The sequence below is a fragment of the Lagopus leucura genome, unplaced genomic scaffold (genome assembly GCF_019238085.1).
Source record: "Lagopus leucura isolate 7727_CA_CO unplaced genomic scaffold, USGS_WTPT01 Super-Scaffold_100029, whole genome shotgun sequence".
Lineage (NCBI taxonomy): Eukaryota > Metazoa > Chordata > Aves > Galliformes > Phasianidae > Lagopus > Lagopus leucura.
This window is the reverse complement of record NW_024962280.1, coordinates 254,398-277,179: the sequence shown is the minus strand read 5'-3', so window position 1 is coordinate 277,179 and position 22,782 is coordinate 254,398. Positions and strand designations below refer to the sequence as shown.

At 52.1% G+C, this 22,782-nt stretch overlaps 4 protein-coding genes across 5 annotated transcripts; 2 read left to right on the top strand and 2 right to left on the bottom strand.

Moving 5' to 3' along the window:
- The first annotated feature begins 74 nt into the window (after nt 1-74).
- On the top strand, nt 75-4,844 carry SIAH2 (siah E3 ubiquitin protein ligase 2). The gene is made up of 2 exons (XM_042881348.1): nt 75-473; nt 3,393-4,844. Exons 1-2 carry the CDS (start codon nt 75-77, stop codon nt 3,948-3,950), a joined length of 957 nt encoding a protein of 318 aa, XP_042737282.1. The 3' UTR covers nt 3,951-4,844.
- Nucleotides 4,845-6,790: 1,946 nt separating this feature from the next.
- On the top strand, nt 6,791-12,655 carry ERICH6 (glutamate rich 6). 2 transcript variants are annotated; one of them, XM_042881195.1, is made up of 11 exons: nt 6,791-6,991; nt 7,920-7,966; nt 8,052-8,168; nt 8,356-8,445; nt 8,527-8,684; nt 9,581-9,648; nt 10,184-10,341; nt 10,477-10,562; nt 11,388-11,540; nt 12,029-12,260; nt 12,392-12,655. In XM_042881195.1, exons 1-11 carry the CDS (start codon nt 6,880-6,882, stop codon nt 12,653-12,655), a joined length of 1,485 nt encoding a protein of 494 aa, XP_042737129.1. In that variant the 5' UTR covers nt 6,791-6,879. The 2 variants fall into 2 exon arrangements, with proteins under 2 accessions (XP_042737129.1, XP_042737130.1); XM_042881196.1 differs by lacking the exon at nt 6,791-6,991 and adding an exon at nt 7,306-7,497 and having other exon boundaries at nt 7,593-7,966.
- Nucleotides 12,656-13,410: 755 nt separating this feature from the next.
- Nucleotides 13,411-14,450, bottom strand: LOC122185407 (glucose-dependent insulinotropic receptor-like). The gene has a single exon (XM_042881197.1). The coding sequence runs from the start codon at nt 14,362-14,364 to the stop codon at nt 13,411-13,413; it is 954 nt and encodes a 317-aa protein (XP_042737131.1). The 5' UTR covers nt 14,365-14,450.
- A 2,864-nt stretch (nt 14,451-17,314) lies between these two features.
- SELENOT (selenoprotein T) lies at nt 17,315-22,697 on the bottom strand. The gene is made up of 6 exons (XM_042881157.1): nt 22,549-22,697; nt 22,273-22,383; nt 21,372-21,498; nt 19,874-19,961; nt 18,694-18,845; nt 17,315-18,121 (listed from the first exon to the last, which is right to left on the bottom strand). The coding sequence occupies exons 1-5, from the start codon at nt 22,695-22,697 to the stop codon at nt 18,721-18,723; spliced, it is 600 nt and encodes a 199-aa protein (XP_042737091.1). The 3' UTR covers nt 17,315-18,121; nt 18,694-18,720.
- Nucleotides 22,698-22,782: the final 85 nt, after the last annotated feature.

The window sequence follows — 22,782 nt, the reverse complement described above, 5'->3', positions numbered from 1 at the left end:
CGTCAGCGGCGCGTTCCGAGCGGGCGCGTTGGGTCCCGAGGGCCGCGGCCCGATGGTGGCGGCCGCGCGGCGCCATGAGCCGCCCGTCCTCCGCCGGGCCCGGCGCTAGCAAACCCTGCGGCAAGCAGCCGCCGCCGCACGCCCCCGCCCCGGCCGCCGCCGCGCCCGCTCCCGCCGCCGCCGCCATCGCCGCGTCCGGCGCCGGTTCCTCCTCGGTGCCCGCCGCCGCCGTCCTCTCGGGGCCGGGCGGGCCGGTGTCCCCGCAGCATCACGAGCTGACCTCGCTGTTCGAGTGCCCCGTGTGCTTCGACTATGTGCTGCCGCCCATCCTGCAGTGCCAGGCCGGGCACCTGGTCTGCAAGCAATGCCGGCAGAAGCTGAGCCTCTGCCCCACCTGCCGGGGCTCGCTGACCCCCAGCATCAGGAACCTGGCCATGGAGAAGGTGGCCTCGGCCGTGCTCTTCCCCTGCAAGGTGAGCATGTGGGGTGTTGGGACGGGGGGACCCCCTTTCTCCCTGCTCACGGCCCCGCTCCTGATTAAGACGTATCAAAAACAACTCGTTGTTTTCTCTCATCGTTTAAATAAGTGCAAGTGGTAAATGTGCTCTGCAGTTATGAAGCTGACTTAATGCGGATGTAGGGTGGGAGGACATGGGGCTTCATCTCTGGGGAAAAAAACCTCGCTCTTCCCAGCTTCTGTGGGAGCAGCGATGCCCTGGATCCCGAGGGCTGGGACAGGGTTAGGGATACCTCCCCTAAGGAGGGTCCTTCTTCTGAGATCCTTTAACGTAGTCACCTCTGCCTGGACGTACTGCCTTGTTTGTGAATCTTCATGTGGTGCTGATCCTTCTGAAGAAAAGGAAATCCAGTGAGAATTCATTTCATCGTACTCTTTATGTTTTGCTCTGAGGGAAAAATGTGAGTCTTTCGGCACCCCACAGCCAGTGGTAACATTTTGCTTTTCCAAACCAGCAGGCATAGTGAGGCAGTGTATCCATCCAAAAGTCTCCAGTAGCATCAGGCCGAGCGCTGCCCCCTTCAGACAGGCGGCGGGGTGTAGGGAGAGGCACTCTGAGGCCTTGGACCACTGCTGCTGGGAGGGGAGAGCCAGCTGCCCGCAGCAGGGCAGGGATTCGGACTCTGAGCTCCGTTCCCAGCTCTGCTGCCGATTTCCCTTGCAGCTTCAGATGAGTTGCTTTAATCCTACATACAGCCTGTCTTCATTCACTGACTGAACGCCTTCAAGCGTAGCCAATGTTTTCAGAACGCTTTCAGGCATTCAGATAACCTGTAAAGGGAAGTGCAGGGTAACCTGAGTGAAGTGACATACATAGCAACAACACGGAATGCTAAGTCATTATGTGGTGATGGCTTCAGGGCTGCCTGCTTCCTCTTAGGACGGTGAATGTGGTGCAAAATAGTACTGTGAAAAAAAAGTACTTTAAAAAGTGGAACGCTAAGAGTGGGAGAAAGGCAATAAAAAAGCACGAGGCAGGCACATCAGCTCAGGTGTTAGTAATGAGCCAGCACTGCCTGTACCACGCACAGCCCTGCTCCCCTGCCTCAGGAAGGACACACTAGGAGTGGAAAAGGCAGGGCTGTCAATGAGATGGGCAGTATCATATAACCTGCACGCAGGGAAAGACCAACAGACTCTTCGGTTCCAATGAGGGTATGGTAAATGTCAGCGATGTGCCATGCAGCATGAAGGCAGCAAGTTTTCTCTGTTCTCAGAAGATCTGTAAGAGCCCCTTGCAAACCCAAAGCACTCAGTGAATCTGTTCACAATCTCCTGCTGTTGGTGGGGCTCACCAAACAAAACTGGCTGCCGTGTGTTCAGGAACAAACAAAAAGAGGGAGGTCACAGCAAAGGAAAAAACACAGCTATTTCCTCAGCACTCTTCCTTGTGTTCACCACTGGCCACTTTCTGATGTGGGCTGACACTCTGTGCAGACGTTTGGTTTTGCCCATCCAGTAGCTTACACATTCTTACTGCTTTTCTAGCAGGGTTAGACTGAGAGCTGTTCTTCAGCACAGTGCAAAGTGACTGAAGTGCCAGCAGGGGTATGAAAGTGGGGCAAAAACAGCACAACAGTGAGAGTGGAAGCATTGAATCCAGCAGCAGGGAGCATGCTGTGCATGGTGGGTTTCTGCCTGCAGCAGGAGGAGCCCTTGTTGCACCACAGCACACCTCTGCACTCCAGCTCACACGTGGATAAATCCTGTAGCAGAGGATTAAGCAGCAGAGCACACGTTATGGCTTATAAGGCAAGCTGCTGTAGAAGCACAAGGTCTCATTTCTGTCCCAGCGGTTGTAGCGCTGTGTTGCTGTGTGGGTGATTTGCCTGCAGTAAAGAGGACTGTGGCATTGTGCATTTCAGACATTTCAGTCTTTGAGCTGAAACTTCCTGTGCTTGCATTTAGCCCCAAAATATGCCTTTAAACTTTGGTGAATTCGGACTTTGTTTAGCTGAACTTTTTTTAAAAAAAGTCTGTCCATTGCATTTTGTTTCTTCCCCAAATATTGTTTTGTTACTTCAGACATTCTCTTTAGGGCAGCAAGCACGTAGACCTCACCTTGAGTCTTGGAGCAGAATGCCTGACCCAAAGGGGTGTCCTGCCTCCTGTAGGCTGTGACGGTGAGACTGCATTAGCAGGGTTGCAGAAATCTCTACAGCTGTCTGCAGACGGGGGGAGCTGTGCTCTTGGCAAGAGCAAAAAAGTGTTTCTCCTTGAAGGTAGTGAGGAAGCAATGTGTTCAGTGCAGACAGCAACTCTGTAGAAAAGGAAAAGCATCCCTGTTTGTTTAAAGCAGATTAACCTGTGGAGGTGCCCGATGACATTAAGAGCAGTCACGTGGTGCTCACTTGTGATTAGCTCTGTGCTCAGTGAAGAATCACCAGCTCTCTTTCTGCTCTTCACAACCGCAGTGCTAAAACTTGGGGTCGTGGGTTTGAGTTTAATGGAAGCACTTCTGCTCTGTGATGACAGTTAAGCACATTTATTAAAAGCGTGCTGCTGGAGTAACTGTTTGCTGAAACTGGCATCCCGTGTTCTTTTTAAAGAAAAGAAAAATCCATACCAGGACCACTTCAGCTGATGTGGGCTGATCAGGTCTAACTACAACTGCAGATGATCTACAACCCATCCTCGTGGTCCATTTCATCTAAGTGCTCGCACTTAAAAAGCAAGCAAAAACCAACAGGTGCAAAGTACAGGAAGAACCTGTTTTTAAGAGGAAACAAAACGAAGCACAGTTCTGAATCCAGCACTAAATAGAGGTGTCTCACATAAGATTTGCAGCAAAGTGAGAGTTCTGGTCGGTCGCAGGTGGGAGCAGCGAGCACTGAGCTGGGTGCTTCCTGATGGATTGTGTTTGCTCTTTTCCCAGTATGCCACGACGGGCTGCTCGCTGACGCTCCACCACACAGAAAAGCCAGAACACGAAGACATCTGTGAGTATCGGCCCTACTCCTGCCCGTGCCCTGGTGCCTCCTGCAAGTGGCAGGGATCCCTGGAGGCCGTCATGTCCCACCTCATGCACGCCCACAAAAGCATCACCACCCTTCAGGGAGAAGACATCGTTTTTCTCGCCACGGACATTAACCTGCCGGGTGCTGTTGACTGGGTGATGATGCAGTCGTGCTTTGGTCACCACTTCATGCTGGTGCTGGAGAAACAAGAGAAGTACGAAGGTCACCAGCAGTTTTTTGCTATCGTGCTGCTCATCGGCACCCGTAAGCAAGCAGAGAACTTTGCATACAGACTGGAGCTGAACGGCAACCGGCGCAGACTGACCTGGGAGGCCACCCCGCGCTCCATCCATGACGGGGTGAACGCTGCCATAGTCAACAGTGACTGCCTCGTTTTTGATACCGCTATAGCACACCTTTTTGCTGACAATGGGAACCTCGGAATTAATGTGACCATTTCCACGTGTTGTCCGTGATAGATTTGTGTAGTAGTGAAACGTCGGCTGTCTGGGCACAGTGCTTTATGTTACTGAGAATTTTCTTTCTGTTCTGGGTTTTTTAGATGCTGTTCTGCTATGTCTTTGTGTAAGTTAAGGTTCCTAACTAGCCAACGTTTGTAAGTTTGGAGAGAAGAGGAACAAGTGTGTCCTGTAAGTAATATAAGCAAGGAGAGGTTTTTTAAATTCTTGGGTGCCTTAGGAAGATTTTCCCCACACATAGACACCTTTTTAAATATAATTAATTTAAAAAAAAAGAGTGCTTCCATTGGACACGTGGCTTGAGGGGTGTGAAGGACTGCATTCCTGTTTAGAGTGCACCTAGAAACCCTTTCAAGCAGGAAAACAGACTTGCTCTCACCAGTGAACTTCAGGACTCTTTATAAGGTGGGAAAAGAAGAAAATCCAAGCAGCTTATCACAAGAGAAGAGAGGTACTTCAGCGTTGCTATTCCACTTCCTGCTGCCTTATTTAAAAGGATGGGCACTGGATCATTTGCTGCCTTTATAAAAGAAGAGGGGGAAGGGAAGACTGGAGGACTGGGGTGAAGCCCAGCTGGTCTCAGAGCATGGGAATTGCTGGCTCTGGTCTGTGTCGGGATGTAAGGGAGTCCTGCGCGCGGCACGGCCGCTCTCAAGCCAGGTCCTGGCGATGGCAGAGGGCACACAGTGTAATATTCCCAGATAGCTAGAGCCAATAATGCAGAAATATATTCAGGCTGTCCACGTGCAGCTTCCCTTGGAGACATGCTTGGTCATTGTAAAAGATTAGAATAATACAGCAAGAGCTTTATGGCCAGTGTCATGTCATTTGCTATTTAACTTTTGTTGCCATATTTACTTTTATTTTGTAATAAATATTTTGCAAAAACAACACCATGCTGTCCTGCTGCGCCAGGCCCCGCTGCCAGCCCTGCTGCTGTGAAGCACATGGGGCTGCTGCTGGGAAGCCCACACTGAAACCAGTGTGCCACGGGAGCTGGAGCTGCCTGCACGTCACGCTCTGCTAGCAGGAGCCTTCTCTCAGAGTCACTCACAAAACCCACAAGCTCTGCATGTCTTGGCCGAGCAGTGAGGTGACACACAGCCCAGTAACCTGGAGGCAGTAAGCCTCACAGTAGTGGAAAACTACGTGTAAAAGGGCAGATGGAGTTTGGTGTCAATAATACCCAGGGAGGAACGCTGCTCCCAGCAAGGAGTGTTCAGGGAAGAGATCTCTGGAGTCACAGCACAAAGCCCCATGTGAATGCCAGGCAGTGCTGGGCAGCTGTCCACAGAAAAGCACAGGAGAAACACAAGAAAAGCATCAGGGATGGGAGGCTTGCTCTGTCCTTGAGAGTTTGGAAATGGTTGTGGAAAAAACCTCCCAAGGAATTACTCTAATCTTTTTGTATCCAGTTCCTATGAGATGCTATGTTGGATCTCATTTGCACTGTGCTGGCAGAACTCCAGCATCGGCCGGGTGAACTCATTTATTCCTGCTTAAGCAGGATCAAAGTCAGGCCCTGGCTCTGATGGGAGCTAACACCTGTGCCTTTAGCAGGATGCGTTAAGCACAAATTCCCAAGAGTTTAATTCATTTTCCCATATCTCAGCAGCATTTATAGTGGAAAACAATTTTGCTTACCAAAAATTTGTGTTGGGTCTTAACAGCTTTTTGTGTAAAACAACACTCTAAAGCAAGTCATTATTGTAGCAGGATTCATGGCATGGAATTAATTACCCAACGCTGTTTGTAACCCACATTGGATAATTCAACATTATTTCACTGTGGTTTCCTCTACCATTCAGTTCCTCTGATGGAACAGAAATTCGTATTGTATTTTACAAAAAAAAAAACCAACCAAAAAAAAAAAACAAAAAAAAACCACAACAAACCCTGCAACATGGAGCATCTTTTCCTATAGCTGATAAAACTGAATTTAGAAGGCGTACCTCAGGTGGTGCAGCCAGGAAGTGACGTGTTGCCCCATCAGTTCAGCAGATGTGCTGGCAGCATTGGTTCTGACACCCAGCCCAGGTGCACCAGCTCCCCTGCCGGCACCATCCAAGGCCACGGGAGGCAGGCAGGTGCTGGCATGGGGCAGCCGCACAGCTGTGGGGTCATGGAACCTTCTCACCATACACAAAAACATCACTGGGGCTGCCTCCAATTTGTTTACAAGACTCCTGACGGCAAACAAAGCCTTCTGACTTTGGAACTGACTGAAACACACCCAGGTAAAAATCTACCCGTGTTGACCAGCAACACCAGTGCTGGCCGGGCGTGCCAGCAGGGAGACCGCTCTGCGTCACCAGCCATCCCCACGTCACGGCAGAACCAACACCCCACGTCACGGCAGGCCCGGCACGCAGCACGGCAGCACCGGCAGGCCATCCCGGCAGGGCCCCGGGCGGTACCGGCAGCAGGAGCGGTGCCCGGGAAGGGTTTTTCCACTGACGCGACGCACCGCTGGCAGTCCTTCCCAGAGCATCCTCCGCTCTGAGCACCAACGCAGAAGCCGCGGGTGCCTCCGCTCCGCTCCGCGCGGCAGAGCAGCGCCGCCCCGCGAGTCTCCGCGGCCTCCCCGCACCACGCGCCGCGCCACCGCCCCGCGTCGCCACGGAGACCGCACGCGGCGCCGCAACGGCCGAGACCGAGCGGGACCGAGCGGCAGCTGCTCGGACGGCCGCCGGGCGGAGGAGGCGGGGGGCGGTGCGGGACCGGGCGCCGTTGTCCCGAAGAGCTCCCGCGCGTCCACCCGCTCGGCAGCGAGCCGGGGCCGAGCAGCGCCTCCGTGTGCGCGCCGCCCGCCTTTCTGCTCGCACACGTCGGGAAAAGTTTGGCGTAACGCGATGTTGTTGTAAGGCGGTTGCTTGGAAGCCGTTGCGCGGGACTAACACGCGGCTTTCTGCCTCAGACAGCGGACATGGAAGTGCCCGACGGCGTCGGCGCCAGTGCCGCGCAAAAGCCACCGGGAAGGTCACCGCCGCAGCAGCCAGAAGCGAGCCGGCTCCAGGACCGCGCCTGCAGAGAACCACGTAAGAACAGCCGGCGGGTCGTGCCGGACGCTCCACCCGCAGCTCCGTCCCGCACACCGGCAGCCCCGCTACGGCTGCGGAACAGCGCGCGGGGCGGGGGAACGCCCTGCCAGCCCGCGGCACAGCGCGACGGAGCCTTGGGGGAGGCGCTTCGGGCCTCGGAAGGCAGCTCGCAATAGGGCGGCCCTTCTCCCGCCCAGCTGAGGTGCGCGGCCTGGGATCAGAGCCGTCCCCACTCGCTGGCCAAGGCAGCAGAACACAGCAGTGCCGGGTTCTGTCTGGTCCCTGATCCTCTGGGCGTTCCCTTCAGGCAGGCCTCTGAGGGGACAGGCGGCTCCTCGGGGGCTCTGTGGGTGGTCACGCTCCGTGGCACAGCGTGACTGCAGAGGATGGTAACTGCATCTCCTTAAAGTGCAGTTTCACCAGGCTCACAAACCAGCAGCTGAGTCCATCAGCCCTCTGACTGCCCACACAGCTCCACAGCGCTGCATTCCGCTCCCTGCCCGGTGCGTTCCCCGCAGCCCCGACAGCTCAGGCATGCAGGAACATCACCCCATCCCATCCAAATACACATCCTAATTTTTTCCTCTTTTCTGAAAAGGATTTAGAAGGGCAGTGGCAGATGCCTGACCACAAGACATTCCCTGCTGCCTCACAGGCTGAAGCCCCTCCTTGCACACACGCAGCACGGGCTGCACATAGAGATGCAGAAACCGGTGTCCTGCCCGCTCCTTCCCCTCAGCACCACAGGGCCAGGGAACGTTCCCCCAGGTGTAGTGATGCCAGACAGGCACTGCGTCCCTGGCCCCAAGCAGCAGGCCGCCCCTGAGCTGCTGGGGCCCAGCACGGTCCCCCCAGAAGGCCACAGAAGGCCTCAAGGAACACGGCCGTGCCGCGCAGCTGCTCTCAGCACTGCTCTTGCCTGCAGCTCCACCAGGAGAGCCCAGCAGACTGGACATCATGTGTGCCACGGAGGTAAAGACTATTCAGTCCCTGCAGCAATGCATTTATGGTTTTTCCTTGAACAAAGCTGTGACTCCACACTCTTTCCCTCTCCCAGTTCCTAGAGGATTTTGTGGAGCTGCTGGCACAGCCGCTGCGCACGCTGCCTGCTGTCGGCCCGCCAGCCGTGCTGGCCTACAGACCTGAGGTGCTGCGGGGCCACCTGCGGGCCGAGGTGGGTCCCTGCTGGGTGCTCTTTGGTTAATTCCTGGGAACCAATATCATGCCAAGATATCACAGACACACTGCTAAGCACTATTACACATTTCACAACACTGTGTTTTGAGCAGCGCTACTTCCCCAAGATAAAACAAAGATCTGTGTGCTGATACATTCTTTCTGTCATCCTGCCTCCACTTTAGGCAGAGGAGGACTGTGCTCCCAAGTGTGAGTACTGCGGAAGCCTGCTGAGGCCGTTCCCTTCCTTCGAAGGCATTTGCCCTCCACCACAGGTTATGGAGCAGTGAGCAGGAGGAGATGAGGGGCCGGCCCTGGGGAGCCCTGCTGCAGTGACACTGCTCTCTGCCTTCCAGAAGTTCTGCTGCAAACGCAATCAAGACCTCTACGAGTTCATCGTAAATGAGAGGAAGAAACATGAAAGTGCTTGGAACGGCCCTATTTCTATAGACTCTCACAAGCCCCATGGCAGTGAAGCTGAAAGACACCTGGCAAAGGAGAGAGCGTACCAGAGGTACCATGCTGGCTGCAGGCTTAGCTGGGGATAGTTTGGATAGGGAACAGGCTACTCTGGAGGGAAAAGAAGTGCTAAGAAAATGAGACTACAGCAAGAGGTAATGAAGAAACTTTTTAAAAGCTAGGCAATACGTGCTCATATTCCAACTGGTCCCCCTCAGCTTTTCTCTTACCAACCTAGACGCAGGTAGGGCCCAAAATGTAATTGCAGCTGTGGCAGGGACAATATTTAGGTATTGTTTTTGCCCCAGGTGCCAAAGCAATACATGAATTTGTATTTCTCTATTTTGCTGCTCAAACCGTGGCACATTTGAATTCAAATCCACAGAAGTCAAACACACTCAGCCAAGACTCGGGCTGAGCTCTCTAGCAGGAGGCACGAAGTTCATACAGGCATTCTACCCTAAGGCACAACGACACAGCACACCTGGAAATAAACTGTTAGCTTCCCTGTAGGCAGTCCGATGGCGTGAGTACCTCGTATTACATGCAGAGCATCAACCAAAGCCAATGTTGGACATTGTCATGTTTATAAGGCAGAAGAGCAGCGAAAATATCCCTGGCTGGTACCTCTCATTCAGCTAGTGGGCAGCACTGCTTTCACATAAAATCTCCATGTACAGTCCATCACATTGTTTAGCTCTGCTATCAGTGTAAGTGATTCCATTGCAATCACAGGGTGTTTTCACTGAAATCTCTGTGTGGGAGCAATTTGTTTCTCCTGAGATAGTATTGTACCGGTGATATGCCATTGCTTCTAACAGTTATTTGCAATTATAGGAGTAGAGATGAAAACAGGTTCAGAAACTTGGATTTCTATTGCAAGTCTACCCAGTACCCACCCACTTCTGAAGAGGGATATGAAATGCCTCTCATGAACACTTCTCTTTCCAGGCAGCAGGAAAGACAACTGGCCAGACAGTTAGCCTTCCTGGCAGCTGAGCCGAGAACTGCAGCTGAACGTGAGTTTGTGTTTAAGTTTTTGTGTGCTTGTTACAACAGTGAATTTTATGCAATTGCTTGCCTCTAACACTCTCTAATTGAATAGAAGGAAGTATGCAGCAATGTCTCAGTTCATTGTCCAGTGTCCAATCCCATTAAATTAGATGCTACTATATTAAATAATCTCACGTGAAAAAAACAAAAGCAGTTCCAGTGACTTTCATTACTGACACTTAAACATTTCAGCTGAGACGCATAGAAATTGAACTTACAGAGTAATAAGTTGCTAAAGCCAAGGCTTGAGAGGTAGAAGCTGCCAGAATAGCGGTGATCTATGTTTTAACTAACAAAATGAACATTCTGCAAATTCCCATCTCAGGCTGTGAGTGACTGAGCAGTTTTTCAGATCTAGTGAATAAAACCAAAATAATTCTGATTAAGAACAGACAAACTGGATTTCAACCATAGGTATTTGTTCACAAAGGATGCCAAGGCAATAAGGCTGCAGAGCTGCCAGCCCTACTCAAACACACAAAGCCTCCTTTTGCTCCCCAGGTCCAGCACACCTCAGCACCATTTCCTACCTGCTTTCTCAGGAGCCACCATCTCTGACGGGCTGGACGCTGATGCCTGAAGAGAGAGCAGCAGAGCTCGAGGAGGAGCCCATCTCCTACAGCATCACCTGCTGCGACTTCACTGTTATGGGTGCAAGGGCAAGTGGCTGCTGCCAGAGGAGACGGCTGCACCTGGCTCATGTCATGCTGCAGGGCCCTCTACTGCTGCTGTTAGAGGGGAGGCTGGGTGCAGGGCTGCAGCTACCCATTTCATCATTTCTTTTCCAATCTTAGGTAGCGAAGAATGAATTGTTGGAGAAATACTACAATCACGGAGGGAAGTTTCTTACCATGCTCCCAGATGGAACAGCACAGTTATTGTATCCTTTATGGGGCTCATTTGCCCACAACAGACCAGGCTGTAACAACAACAGCTTTCAGTATGTTCTGTAATGCTGCATAATGGGGTTGCTTGGTTTACCACTTCTACAATCCAAAAAAAGCATCAGGGAAAAAGCTTACAGAGAATCACATTCCTTCAGATCAGCCTGCAACTTCGAGGCAGGAAGGGCATCTGTGTGCTCAGTGCTCAGTGAAGGAACACACCAGCCTGGCTGGGGACAGCTCTGCTCTGCCCTCCAGCTGCCTACATCCCAGGGCTGCTGCCATTTGTGGTGGTGGAGAATGACAAAGTGCCTCAAATGCATGCACTCCCAGCAGTGAGCCATGTTGGAGATGCAAGGTGTGAGGTGCAAAAGAACCACTGTTTGGATATGTTCATGTTAGTTAGGGGCCAAAGCCATTTTTTCCCTCTGGTTGTTCCTTTTTTCTTTTTTTTTTTCCTTTGTGAGAATGGGACCTGCCCCTGTTTTCTCTATCCTTGTTCATATTAAGCTCAATTATTCCCTTTGCCAGGCTTCTGCTTTCAATCCTAAGATTCTATAAATGTGTCTTTAAGGCTTATAAGAAATTCTGCTTGGATTGTTGCTTAAAAAACCAACAAAGTGCATTTTTTGTCTGTGCACAGAGAACATTTATGTAGGAAAGGACTTTGGTCCTTCCCCAGTAGGACTGCAGCACACCACCGTTCTGCCTGCAGCACCGTAACCCAGGCAGTGCGTCAGTCTGGGCACTGAGATACGTGGTATGCAATAACCAATGAACCAGGCACACAGAGGAGTTATGCACACCTTATCTGATGGTAGCTATCCATCTGGAAACCTGGCAGTCATCGTTGTACGAGAGAAAAAGCGGTTTGTTTGCATAGTGCAGGAAGACAAGGAAAGTAACACTGAGATACAGGCAGTATTTGCATCCAACGGCAGGAGCACCTGCTACCACCCGCACGGCACTGTGTGGTACGTTGGTGTCAGACAGCAGCTTTGTTCCCACTGCATGTTTTCAAAGATCATAAAGGCTGTTTTTATCAGCACTCCAAAATTAAAAGGCAAACACACGATAGGGGAGATGTGATCTACAGGGAGAGGACACGTGTTTTATAGACTCACCAATGCCACTGGGAAAAAGCAGACATACAGCAGTGCTGAGCTGATGCAGCATGGCCTTGTTGCTGGAAATTCTGTGAAGGCAGGACACCTTGGCTGGGAGGTGCTCAGGACACAACGAAGATTAATATTTCCTCTTTCCCTGTTTCTTCTTCTCACACTCCAAGGGCTGTGCCCTGCTGTGTGCTGGGGTGTCAGGCCCAAATGTGTGCCACAGCTTGGTGAACACTATGTGAGGTCCTGTATGTGCTGAGCCCTGAGCGAGGTCCTGTCCCCTGGGCTGCTGAGGACAGCAGTCACAGGGTGCACCCCTCGCTGTGGAGTGTTGGTCTTTCTCTTAGGATAACGATGAATGCTAAAGGAGGGCAGTGCCTGGACCGGGCAGGCAACAGGGTGAGGAGGTGGACGTGGCCAAGCAGCACAGCATCATCAGGACCTTGTGCCCCACTGAGCCCCATCTTCCTCTCCCTGAACCTGCACGTGGGGGTCAGGATCATGGGCCAGGATAAGATCACAGTTTCCTTCCTTGCCATGGGACAACAAGCAAAATTCAACGTGGGAACAAAAGTGCAGGTATTTCTTACATGCACAGCCAGCTGCAAGTAGGGCAGCCAGGGAATGTTCCTTACCCGTGGGGGTGCCCCTGCGTTGCCCCAGCCTTGCTCCTGCTTCCAAAGCAGCTCTGATGCCCTCTTCTCTCCCAGGGCAGCCAGGCTGGCGAGCTGCATGCCCTCCCCAAGCTGAATGAGGATGAGCTCCTGCTGCTAGCCTTGCGGGTGAGGATCCTGCGGCTCATCGATAAGCTGCGCAGCTGCCTGAACTTCCCTTCCAATGAGCAATGGGACAAAATGAAGCCACCAGTGTACCTTGTCACACAGACTTTAAAGATCTTGTACCTTTGCACGACTTCTGACATAAGCGAAGAGCTGTGCAGCTCAGTCAGGGCAATAGTAAATGATCCAGTCTGAGCAGCATGTGTGGTGTGAAGCAAAGTGAGTTGAGCCAGCCAAGACAGAGAATTCTGATGCCACAGTGTTGGCAGGCACTGATCCTGGTGCCCCACAGCCCTGCCTGCTGTGGGCCAAGGGCACTGCAGTCCAGGGGCCATCCTGCTGATGGAAGAGCTCAGGGTGGGGTGCAGCCAGCAATGGGTCACGTTGTGTCAGCTTGTGGTGAGGAGCGCCTTAGCTGGGAGGTTTTGTGCAGGGCATACTGACTGTGTGTCTGATGTGAGAGCACTGCTTGTCAGCGTGCTCCCTTCTGTCTCCCAGCAGCAGCCAGCTTGGGCTGAGCACTCATTTCAGTCCATAAATTTGGCACAAAGATAAAAGCAAACAGCTGAGGCACAGCCTGTGACAAGGGTAGGGGGAAGGGGTGTTTTGAGGCCACAGCATGGCACTGCTGCACTCAGCAGCACTCACAAAGGGCACAGTGCCGGCACTGTCCACGTTTCCCTGTTGGGAGCACTGCTGTCTGGCCAGCTGCAGGCACAGCGCAGCACAGCACGCAACAGTTCTCCCATTCTCAGGGGATAAGAGGCCTCAGTTGAACCAAAGCAACCAACAACCCCAGCAGCATTTGCTCAGGTGCAGGGGCAGCGGGCAGTGAGCAGCCCCTGGCATAACATGAGTGGCTGCTCTGGGGGGATCTGCTTGCAGCCACATCGAGCACCACTGTCCCACTGCAGGCCCTGCAGCTATGGGGGTGATGGGATGCAGACCCTTCACAGCCAAGATGACCTGGGCCAGCTCCCACCACTCATGGTGTGGATGCTGGAGGCCACGGGCTGCACTCGGCCTCTCCGCCTGCAGCCGAGCAGTTTAGCGAGGTGGCTGCGGATGTCTCTGCTGTGCAGAGCATAGATGAGAGGGTTGAGGAGGGAGTTGGTCTCACCCAGGATGAACAGCACGTCCTTGAGTGTGTCAGGCAGGTCACAGGAATGGCAGGCAGCTTGCACGGTGGCCCCAACCAGGTATGGGCCCCAAGAGAGCCCGAAGCCGACGAGGACAAAGAGCACAGTGCGCAGCGCCTTGAAGTGGCGCAGGCGGGCGCGGAGGGGCCTGGGCTGGGCGCAGGAGTGAGGCGACCGTGTGTGCTGTGCATAGGCAATGCTGCACACTGAGACGTGTAGGCACAGCAGCACTAGCAGGGATGGAGCAAAGACACCGAAGCAGAGGGTGTAGAGGTACTCACTCCTGGTCACAGAGAGCAGCCTACAGTAGCCCGTGTAGTTGCTTTGCTGAAGGGAGGGAAAAATGAGAGGCAAGTGCCCAAGGAGGAAGGCGAGCATCCAGAGGAACATGAGGGAGAGGGCCACAGGTGCTTTCTTCGGAAGCATGTGGTAGGAGAGTGGCAGCCTCACTGCCAGGTACCTGTCCAGGGAGATGAGCAGCAGCGTCAGGATGGAGCCGATGCACGGCGTCATGCTCAGGGAGATGCGCAGGAGGCAGAAGGACTTGCTGCGGTCAAAGTCCCCATCCAGAACATCATCCAGGGCCTCAGTGATGCACATTACGCCCACCAGCAGGTCGGCGGTGGCCAGGTTGAGCACATAGATGTAGCCAGAGCCTGGATGCTTCCTCAGCAGCTGGCAGACAGCCACGATCACCAGCAGGTTGGCAGGGGGGATGAGGCAGCTGAGCAGCACATGCGGCACAGTGCACAGCATGCTGACCATGCTCCCTGCTGCAGCCCCAGCAGAGGAGCCCTGCAGCAAGATGTGTGGCTGAGCTGGTGAGAGGGGGCAGAAGTGCCAGCCCCACACTGGCCACAAACACCTATGTCAGTCCTCTAAAAGGCACTCCATCCATTCCAGAAGACCTCTGCAATCATCCCAGATGCTGCCTGTTGCCGGTGGCATTTTCAGCACTCCCAGCCTCACCACTTCCCATCAGATTTCGCTCCACACCCAGGGGGATGCACCCAAAGGTGCCAGATGGCTGACACTCCCACCCATGGTGGGCAGGGAGGAGCGCTGTGGGCCGGACCGTGACACACGAAGAGGAGTGGCTTCACCAAACAAAGCCGAGGCAGGCAGATGGCTGCTGTACAGGCACCTGTGGTCAGCGTGGTCAGGAGCATGGTGCAGGGCAGACGGAGCCAGGGCAACAGAAACACTGTTCTTGTAGGCTGCACCAGCACTGCAAGGCCACCAGCTGCATGCAGCTTCTGGCATGGGGACAACGCGCAGCCTCCAGACCACAGCCATGGGCGGGAGCACGTGGGAATGGGGCAACGGCAAAAACGCGAGGACCTCTGGTGCCTCAACCAACGCAATTGCTTCCTGGCAGCCTCAAACCAGGCCTGCCATTTTGCAGAGTAGGATGTTAGACCCTAAGTATATGCTTCTGCTGAGGCATTTGCAAAAGAGAGAACAGAAGAGGCAGCTTTCTTCGGTTGCTGTGCTGCAGCAGTTCCTGTGCCCGTGCTGCCGGGTGCTGCAATCTTTCCTGCACCATGACTGAGCAGCAGCCACGGCCCCAGGGCAGCTCTGAGGCCATGGGAATCATAGGAACACCACAGACACTGAGAGTGCAGCAATACCTGGACGGTCCTCTGTCCCACACTTCATCAGGTTCTCCTGGCTACGGGTCAGAAAACACATATCAAATCAATTTCTACTATACTATACCAGCCCACAGTGCTGCTCATGGGACCTTTCCTACACAACAAAGACACACTTGGCATGGTGATCCTGGGAAGAGAAATCCTGAAAGGATTTCAGGATTACAGAGCACAGAAAAGGATACTGAAATGCCCGTGCTGGGTGTTTTTCTAAGTCTGGGATGCTGGAAGGGGTGAATGGGAAACAGCGCTTGCTCACACTCAGTATGCATGCACACAGCCCTTGGATGCTGCTGGAGGCTGTTAGCAGGCTTGGGATGCCCGCTGCCAGAGCCAAGCACAAGGAAGCACTGAGTTCAGCCTGAACCAGCCCTCCTGGTTAAAGCACGCCAATATTACACTGTCAGCTGGTGTCTGGTCCCCAGAACGTATTGCTCCCTTTAGTGACTATCAAGGCTCTTTTCTTCCATTTCACTGTTCAGTTTTTCAGGAGGCAGTGATCAACAAACAGCATTCACGGACCCGGTCCCTCCATTAAACCAGATCTACTCAGTGGACCCTGCAGCCCAGAGCAACTGCAGGAGGACTGGAACACAGGTCAGCCTGCGTCCCTCAATGAGAAGCCAAGGCTGAGCGTCTGGCACATTTAACAAACATTAGTGACGGTTCTCACATTCCTAACCCCAACACTTCATTATGTGATTTTGCTCAGATGAAAGGAGCAATATTGCGGGCAGCGAACAGGTCCTGGGCATCACCACGGTGACAGGCAAGCAGCTCATGGAAAATCACAGCCTAGCAACACATCCATGCACGTAGTTGCTTTGTCTGATCTGTCTTAGGACTATAACCAATGAGAAACTAAAAACTCTATCCACACTAGAAATTTTGACTTATCTATTTCAGAAGAGCTAAAAAAACAATTTCATCATAGACTCAAACAGGTTCTGAGGCCACTGCATGTTTAATGATTTAATGGTTGTGATTAGCAACACCTTTATAGCAACTGACAGAGTGTATTCTTTCAGTTGGATGGACAGTGTCGGGGTTACTCAAAACCTTACTTAAATGCCTCCGTAAATCCTGAGGTGGGTCAGACCAGTGACTGCTGGCCTTGTTGCATCTCGTCTGATTTACTGCCCCAGCACACAGCTCTTCCCCCCCCCATCAAAGGGCAGTGTACGATAAGGAGGACCCAGGAAGCACACAAGTAGCTTTACAAGGGGTGTGAAACTGTAGTTTGGACCAAGGACAAGAAGCAGGAGGATGAGACATCTGTACCTCCACAAGGTGAGACCGTGAGCATCCTGGGAGCTCATAGCTTGACTGCCAGCAGCTCTGCTGTTTTCATAGAACCTCTAAGATCCCCAAGCCCAACCCATCCCACCACGCCACCGACCGTATCCCTCAGCATATCTCCACAGTTACTGAACAACTCCAGGGACGGCAACTCCACCCCCTGGGCAGCAATGCCAGTTCCTGGCAGCTCTCACAGGGCAAGATGGCCATAACAGGGGTCACAGGAGCAGCCAGAGCAGGACCTGCAGTTCCAGCAGCTCAGCCCTGGCAGAGAACCAAGTGCACCATGGCCAGGAGAGGCCTCAGCTCCATCCTGGGGGGTCTGGGCTAGAGTTGCAGCGACCACGGTTTAGTGCACGTGGTGGCAACGGGTTGATGATTGCACCAGATGATCTTAGCAGTCTTTCCCAGCCTTAATGATTCTATGACTACAGCCCCAGAATGGCACCTGACACCGACGGGCTTGCCTTGTCCCTTCAGGACCCACTGCATCACCCAACATCCGCCACACCCTTCAGAGCTGCATCGCGCAAGCCGCCCCCCTGCACAGTGCAGCTCTCACGCTGAGCAGCGCCGCGCTGCGCCCGGCCTCAGGCTGCACACAGCCCACGGGCACCTGCTGCAGCCCGGCAGCAAAAGGCAGCACCAGGCGCTTCTGCCAACACTGCTGCATTTCCACGGAAAAACAGCTGGGCACCAAATCCTAACAGAGCAAGGCTGCGGAAAGGGGCTGAGACGAGACAACCAACACACCACACCGCTAATAGCTTTGGGAAGTGGACTTTTTATGCATTTCTCAGTTACAGTTCTAAGAATATCGTCACCATCAGCAACTCACGAGGTACTTCACACAGTCAATGAGAACTCTTTATTTCAATTCCATTTCCTATTTCTGTTTTGGACAGTACAAAGTCCCAGCTTTTAAACTCTTCAGAATGGCCACGGGAAAACCTCTCAAGCTGGCCAACACCACTTGAAAAGCGGCTGACTAATTTTTCCTGAATTCACAAAACGATGCAATTACTCTGAATATAATTTCATTCACATAATTTAGAATATAAAGCACTGTTCAACTCTGCCATATATTTTGAAAAATATACAAACCTGCTTTTACCACATCAGAGATATTTGACAGGCAGCTGTCAATTACTTAACAGTTTAGGACAACATCAGACGTTCCTGTAACTTCATTTTAAACTACAAAAAGAACATAAATCCATATAAAATACAACAGATTAAACAAACTTTTTCCAAGGGAAAATCAGGTATCAACTCAATCTGCCACCGCGTGAAACATGAATACAAAATAAGTTACAATTAGTAATGCCTGCATTGTTGAGCTATGAACTGGTCGAATGAAATCTTAAAAAAACTATACAGTATTATTGCACCCCATGAATGTGCAGTATCTGGAAACACGCCAGCACTGAAAGAGGTCTTTCATTAAGGTTTTTTCAGGAGGCACAACATGACTGCGAGAGAAGCATCCAGTCTGTACCAACAGCAAGCTGTCTTCAGTACAGGCCTTCATTGGTCCGAGACACGCGGCCCTGGAAATCACCGCTTAATGCCTGCAAACAGAGACACAGCAGCACCATCAGCAACACGCCGGGGTTAGCTCAGTCAGACCTCACAGAAGGGCACGTCTGCAGAAGTCAGAAATCAGTGATACCTCTTACTTCCTGCACTGGCACTGCCCAAGTAACAATCGCTCTGAACCCTCTCCCCATTCCACAGAGCTGCACGATTATCAGTGGAGGGCGAGATCCATCGGGCAGGAATGTGGGCTTAGTGGTCAGCAGTCTGAGCTCTGAGCAAAGAGGAACAGCACAGCAAGCCCTGGTTACAGAGCATGGTTTCCTACAAAGAGTGAGGCTGCCTGAAGTTCCTGGGCAGTGCTCAGACTTCTCCAAACCAAAGCACACCTCCACGTGCCAGGTAACCGCCATTCTGCAGAAGGTGGATCGTTAAACAGAGCTCCAGAGGAAGCCTGTGAAGGTGCCTGAACACAGCCAGGTCATTCACCGCTGCAGGTGGGACCAACTGAAAATTCCTAGTGCTTTTTTAACACTTTTAAATGAACAAACATCAAAACCAATTCACGTCTGAGTCAAGGGCCACCGGTGACAGGTGCAAGACTTACAAGAAGTTTCAGTGCTGATAGATGAGGCTATGATCGATGGTGAGGCATTGACTCCATGTGCACATTGAGCTTCATTTCATTATCAAGAATTTGTACAAGCTGCTGCATGGAAGGAAGATGGCCAGACTCTAGCTTAGACCACACTGGAACATCTATCACAAAACACAGGAAGGGAGAAAGCACAATTACACTGAGAAAGTCAGAAACTTGTCAGGCTACATTAAACACAACATTTACAAGACCGAGGAAGCTACGCAGGCTGGTACTACTTTATGCTGGAATATCTGCCTTGACAGTGCTTCAGGTCTTTGGATAGACTGCAATACAAACCAAGAGTCTAGTGCCTCTGTTTAGAAGTCCATCGTATGAATTCAGCGATGGAAAATATCCATTCCTGTGAACAGAATGTCTAAAAACGCAACAGTGAGTGGTGGGATAGCATTCCAAGTCTCTAAACCACAGCCCCAGGAAGGCTCTGCTACCAATTCAAATCTGAGATTTAGGACCAAGTTCATCTGCTCTGACACAGCGTGGTCACTCTTTACAAAGGTTCTGCAGAATACAGCTTGACTCAGAAACTAATACACTGAAATGCAGCCTGCACCATTATAAACTGAGAAACAAACACTGAGCTAGACAGACTCATACCTACAGCCTGAAAAATTCTGCACTCCAGCACGCTTATATAATCTCTGAAACCACAGAATTACTTGAAGGCAGAAGATCCACAGACTCTCAATCTGAGAAATCATACTGCTGTCCCCTGCTAATGGAAATTCTGGGAATACCAGTAGCTTCACTGTGACTGAAAGTCTAAGCCTTATTATAAAACAGGATAGGGAAAGCATCTAATGAACTGCTTCCCCAGTTGCTGACTTCTCCCTTAATGCACACTGCAAGCAAAGAAAACATAATACAGTTACTCCACGTGACCAAATATTCCCTTAAATATGTTTTTTTTCATTTTTAAATAGATGTAATTAACATAAGTATAAATTGCATTATAGGACATACATGATTTTCATCAGTCATTACACCATCTGAAGCTTCAAAATGGAAGGCACTGCCACACACATCACATTTCACAGCACCGCCCCCCGCTCCTCCTGACAGCAGCTCTCACAGATCTCAGTGTACACATGCAGCACAATGACCCCAGAGAAGGAACTTCTCATCTCACCATTCAAAGTTATTTCAAATGCACCCGTTGACATACACTGGTTCTCAATCATGTTGCTCAGGAAGAAAACCATCATACAAGCATAAACCTGGAAGAGAACAGAGAGAATCCCAGACACTTTGGCCATGTAAGTCACAGCTTATTTTCTTCACTTGTAACAAGTGCTGCACATGTACATACAGCCCTGAACTTCCCTTTGCCTCTTTATCATGTAGCTTTAGGGTGGCACAGCAATCTTCCTTTCATCTTCCTTTTTTGCAAAGATTCTGCACACGATCTTCCCAAGACAGACATCAAAATAGCTCTGAAATCACCCAGCTCATAATTCAAAGAGGCAAAGTTCCACCCTCCTGCCTCCTTCCTACTCACATCTTTGCCCACCTTAGCAGCCTGTCTGCAGAAGCACACGGCTAAGGCAGCACTTGCAGCACTATGAGGGAACACTGCAGGAGCTGTCCCTACAAGTTGCTGTCATTTTCAGAGCAACACTCAGATTTAACACTGATCGTAGGGACTAGACAAGGATAAATTTCTTCTGTTCGTGCCAACAGCAACCTGGAGCATTTCTTTAACAGTGATCATTTAGAATTGTCTCTGTCGTAGTGTCTCAGGATGAAATGATGCAATCCTCAGAAACACATCATCTCTAATGCCCTTTCCATGCACATTCACGCTGCTTGCTGCAATGCCCATGGGGTTAGCATGGGGGACATTCATTGCTCAGATCATCACAGCAGTACAGCAACCAGCCCAGCTCAGCCCTGCTCTTAGTCAGTGTAATCAAGCAGGATACATTACAACTTCTGTATGTTCCAACTGGCTCACAACACAGCCCCACCACACTGGGTAGCTGCTTCCGTGCCTGCACCAGCAGAATATGTAAAGGTTATCAAATTTAATACTGCTTTTGCTTAGTAAAACAAATCTGGAATAAGGTTATTCTAAATCAGAGCACAATGACATGAATCCGTTAGCATCACCAGCACTGACTCACAGGGGTATTCATCCCACAAGGGACAGTCTGCCATGCCCAAGTATGTTCTGCAAAAAAACCCATAGAATTTCAGTTTGATTTTTCTAGCCGTGAAATTGCACACCTAATTCATTTCAAAATCTGATGAAAGCAGCAACTGCAAAACAGTCATAAGACAACACAGAAAGGAAGCGGCAGCTTTAGCAATACCAGCATGACACTCTACCTGAGCCATTAATAAATAAACAAATGTGTAAATAAAACCATAGTGCTCTTAGTAACTGCAGCCTTCCTTCAGCAACCCATGCTGCATCTTTACCAGCAATGCTGACAGCAGATACCCGTCTGCAGCATCACCAGCTTGGAAAAATGCTAGGAATCAAACCAAAAGCTACGGAAGCCCGAGGGCTCTGCTGAGATCAGCGTATGAAAGTTAGCTCAGTGACAGCACTCAGTTCCCCACAGCATTCTTGCAAATCCATTCTGACATTACTTTTCAAAAACAGAAGACAGTCTGCAGTTTACCTTGTTTTCTTGGCCCCACTGCCAGATGCTTGGAGCTTGCATGCCAAAGAAAGCAAATGGATCCTTGCCGACAATTATTAAGCCTATTAATACTAGCTTGAAGACAGACAGGAAGGATGCTATGTGCCTATTAAAAGACAACAAACAAAAGCGACTTAGAAGGTTCCCGGTTATGCTTCATCACACAACTGCTACGATTTGCCTCATTAGAATGGTTTCCATAATGTGCCACCGTGTTTCAGAGGAAAGATAAAACTTTTCAAGTAGGCTTACATGTCCGTAAATAATTTATGTAGCCCAAAAAAGCAGCACAACCTCACATCCTCAGGACACAGCCAGTGGCATCCCAGAGGCAGGTGTGCATTTTTTTCTAACCAGACCTCAAACAGAAGCCTGCTTTCAGTTCACACGTGCTTAAAGCAAACGGTACGTTTTGTACCTAAACGAAGCTGCTCCACGTTACAGACACACAGCTGAAATGCAACATGAGGATAGTTTCACGGCTTCCCGAACTCTGCAGTTCTGCACAGGAGTGAGATCTACGGCCAGAAAGCAATTAACATCGATGTTTTCTACCTGGCACCCTTCCAAACATCATCACCGTTACAGCAATTAGGTCAGGAAACGTTCACGAGCTGCCGCACGAACCGCGGCCCGTCTCCCGCCCGCATGGCCGCGGCAGCAGCGGCACACGCGCATTTTCCGCGCTGCGCTTCAGAGCCCGGGCCACAGCGGCAACGACGCGAATGTACGTGCAGGTCCTCCGCGACGAAGAGCCGCAAAGCGCTGGATGGATGCGGCGCGGCGGAAGGCGCGTAGCCGCACGGAGCGAACGGACACGCCGCCACCCGGCGAGCCGGGCGCACGCAGCGGGAAGGCGAGCGGGATCAACGGCGCTTACCTGTAGATGGGCTGCGGCAGGTAGTTCTCCCCCTCGATGCGGATGTCGGGGTACCGCTGGCTGATGACCCGCATGTACTCCTCAAACACCCGCCGGTATCCTCAGGACACGCTGCAGACGGAGAGGCGCCGTCACGGGGCGGCCCGCAGCGCTCCGTCCCGCCACCCGCCCCCCCCCGGCACCGCCGCCACCCCGCGCCGGAGCCACCGCCCGCCCCCGCGGCCCGGCCAGCAGACGCCGAGCCCGCCCGGCGCCGCCATCTTGCGGCGCGCTCACCAGATCTGGAACTTGAGCAGCGGGCCGGTGGCGTAGGCCATGCGCAGCTTCTTGGCCGGCAGGCCGCCCTGCTCCGCCGAGCCGCCCGGCCCCGCCAGCGCCGCCAGCAGCAGCAGCAGCAGCCCGAGCCCCGGCCCGGCCGCCCGCATCGCGCCCGCCTCACACCAAGGTCACGCGAGCGCCGCGCACTCCGCGCATGCGCCGCCCCGCCCCGAGCCGCCCGCGAAGCGCGGC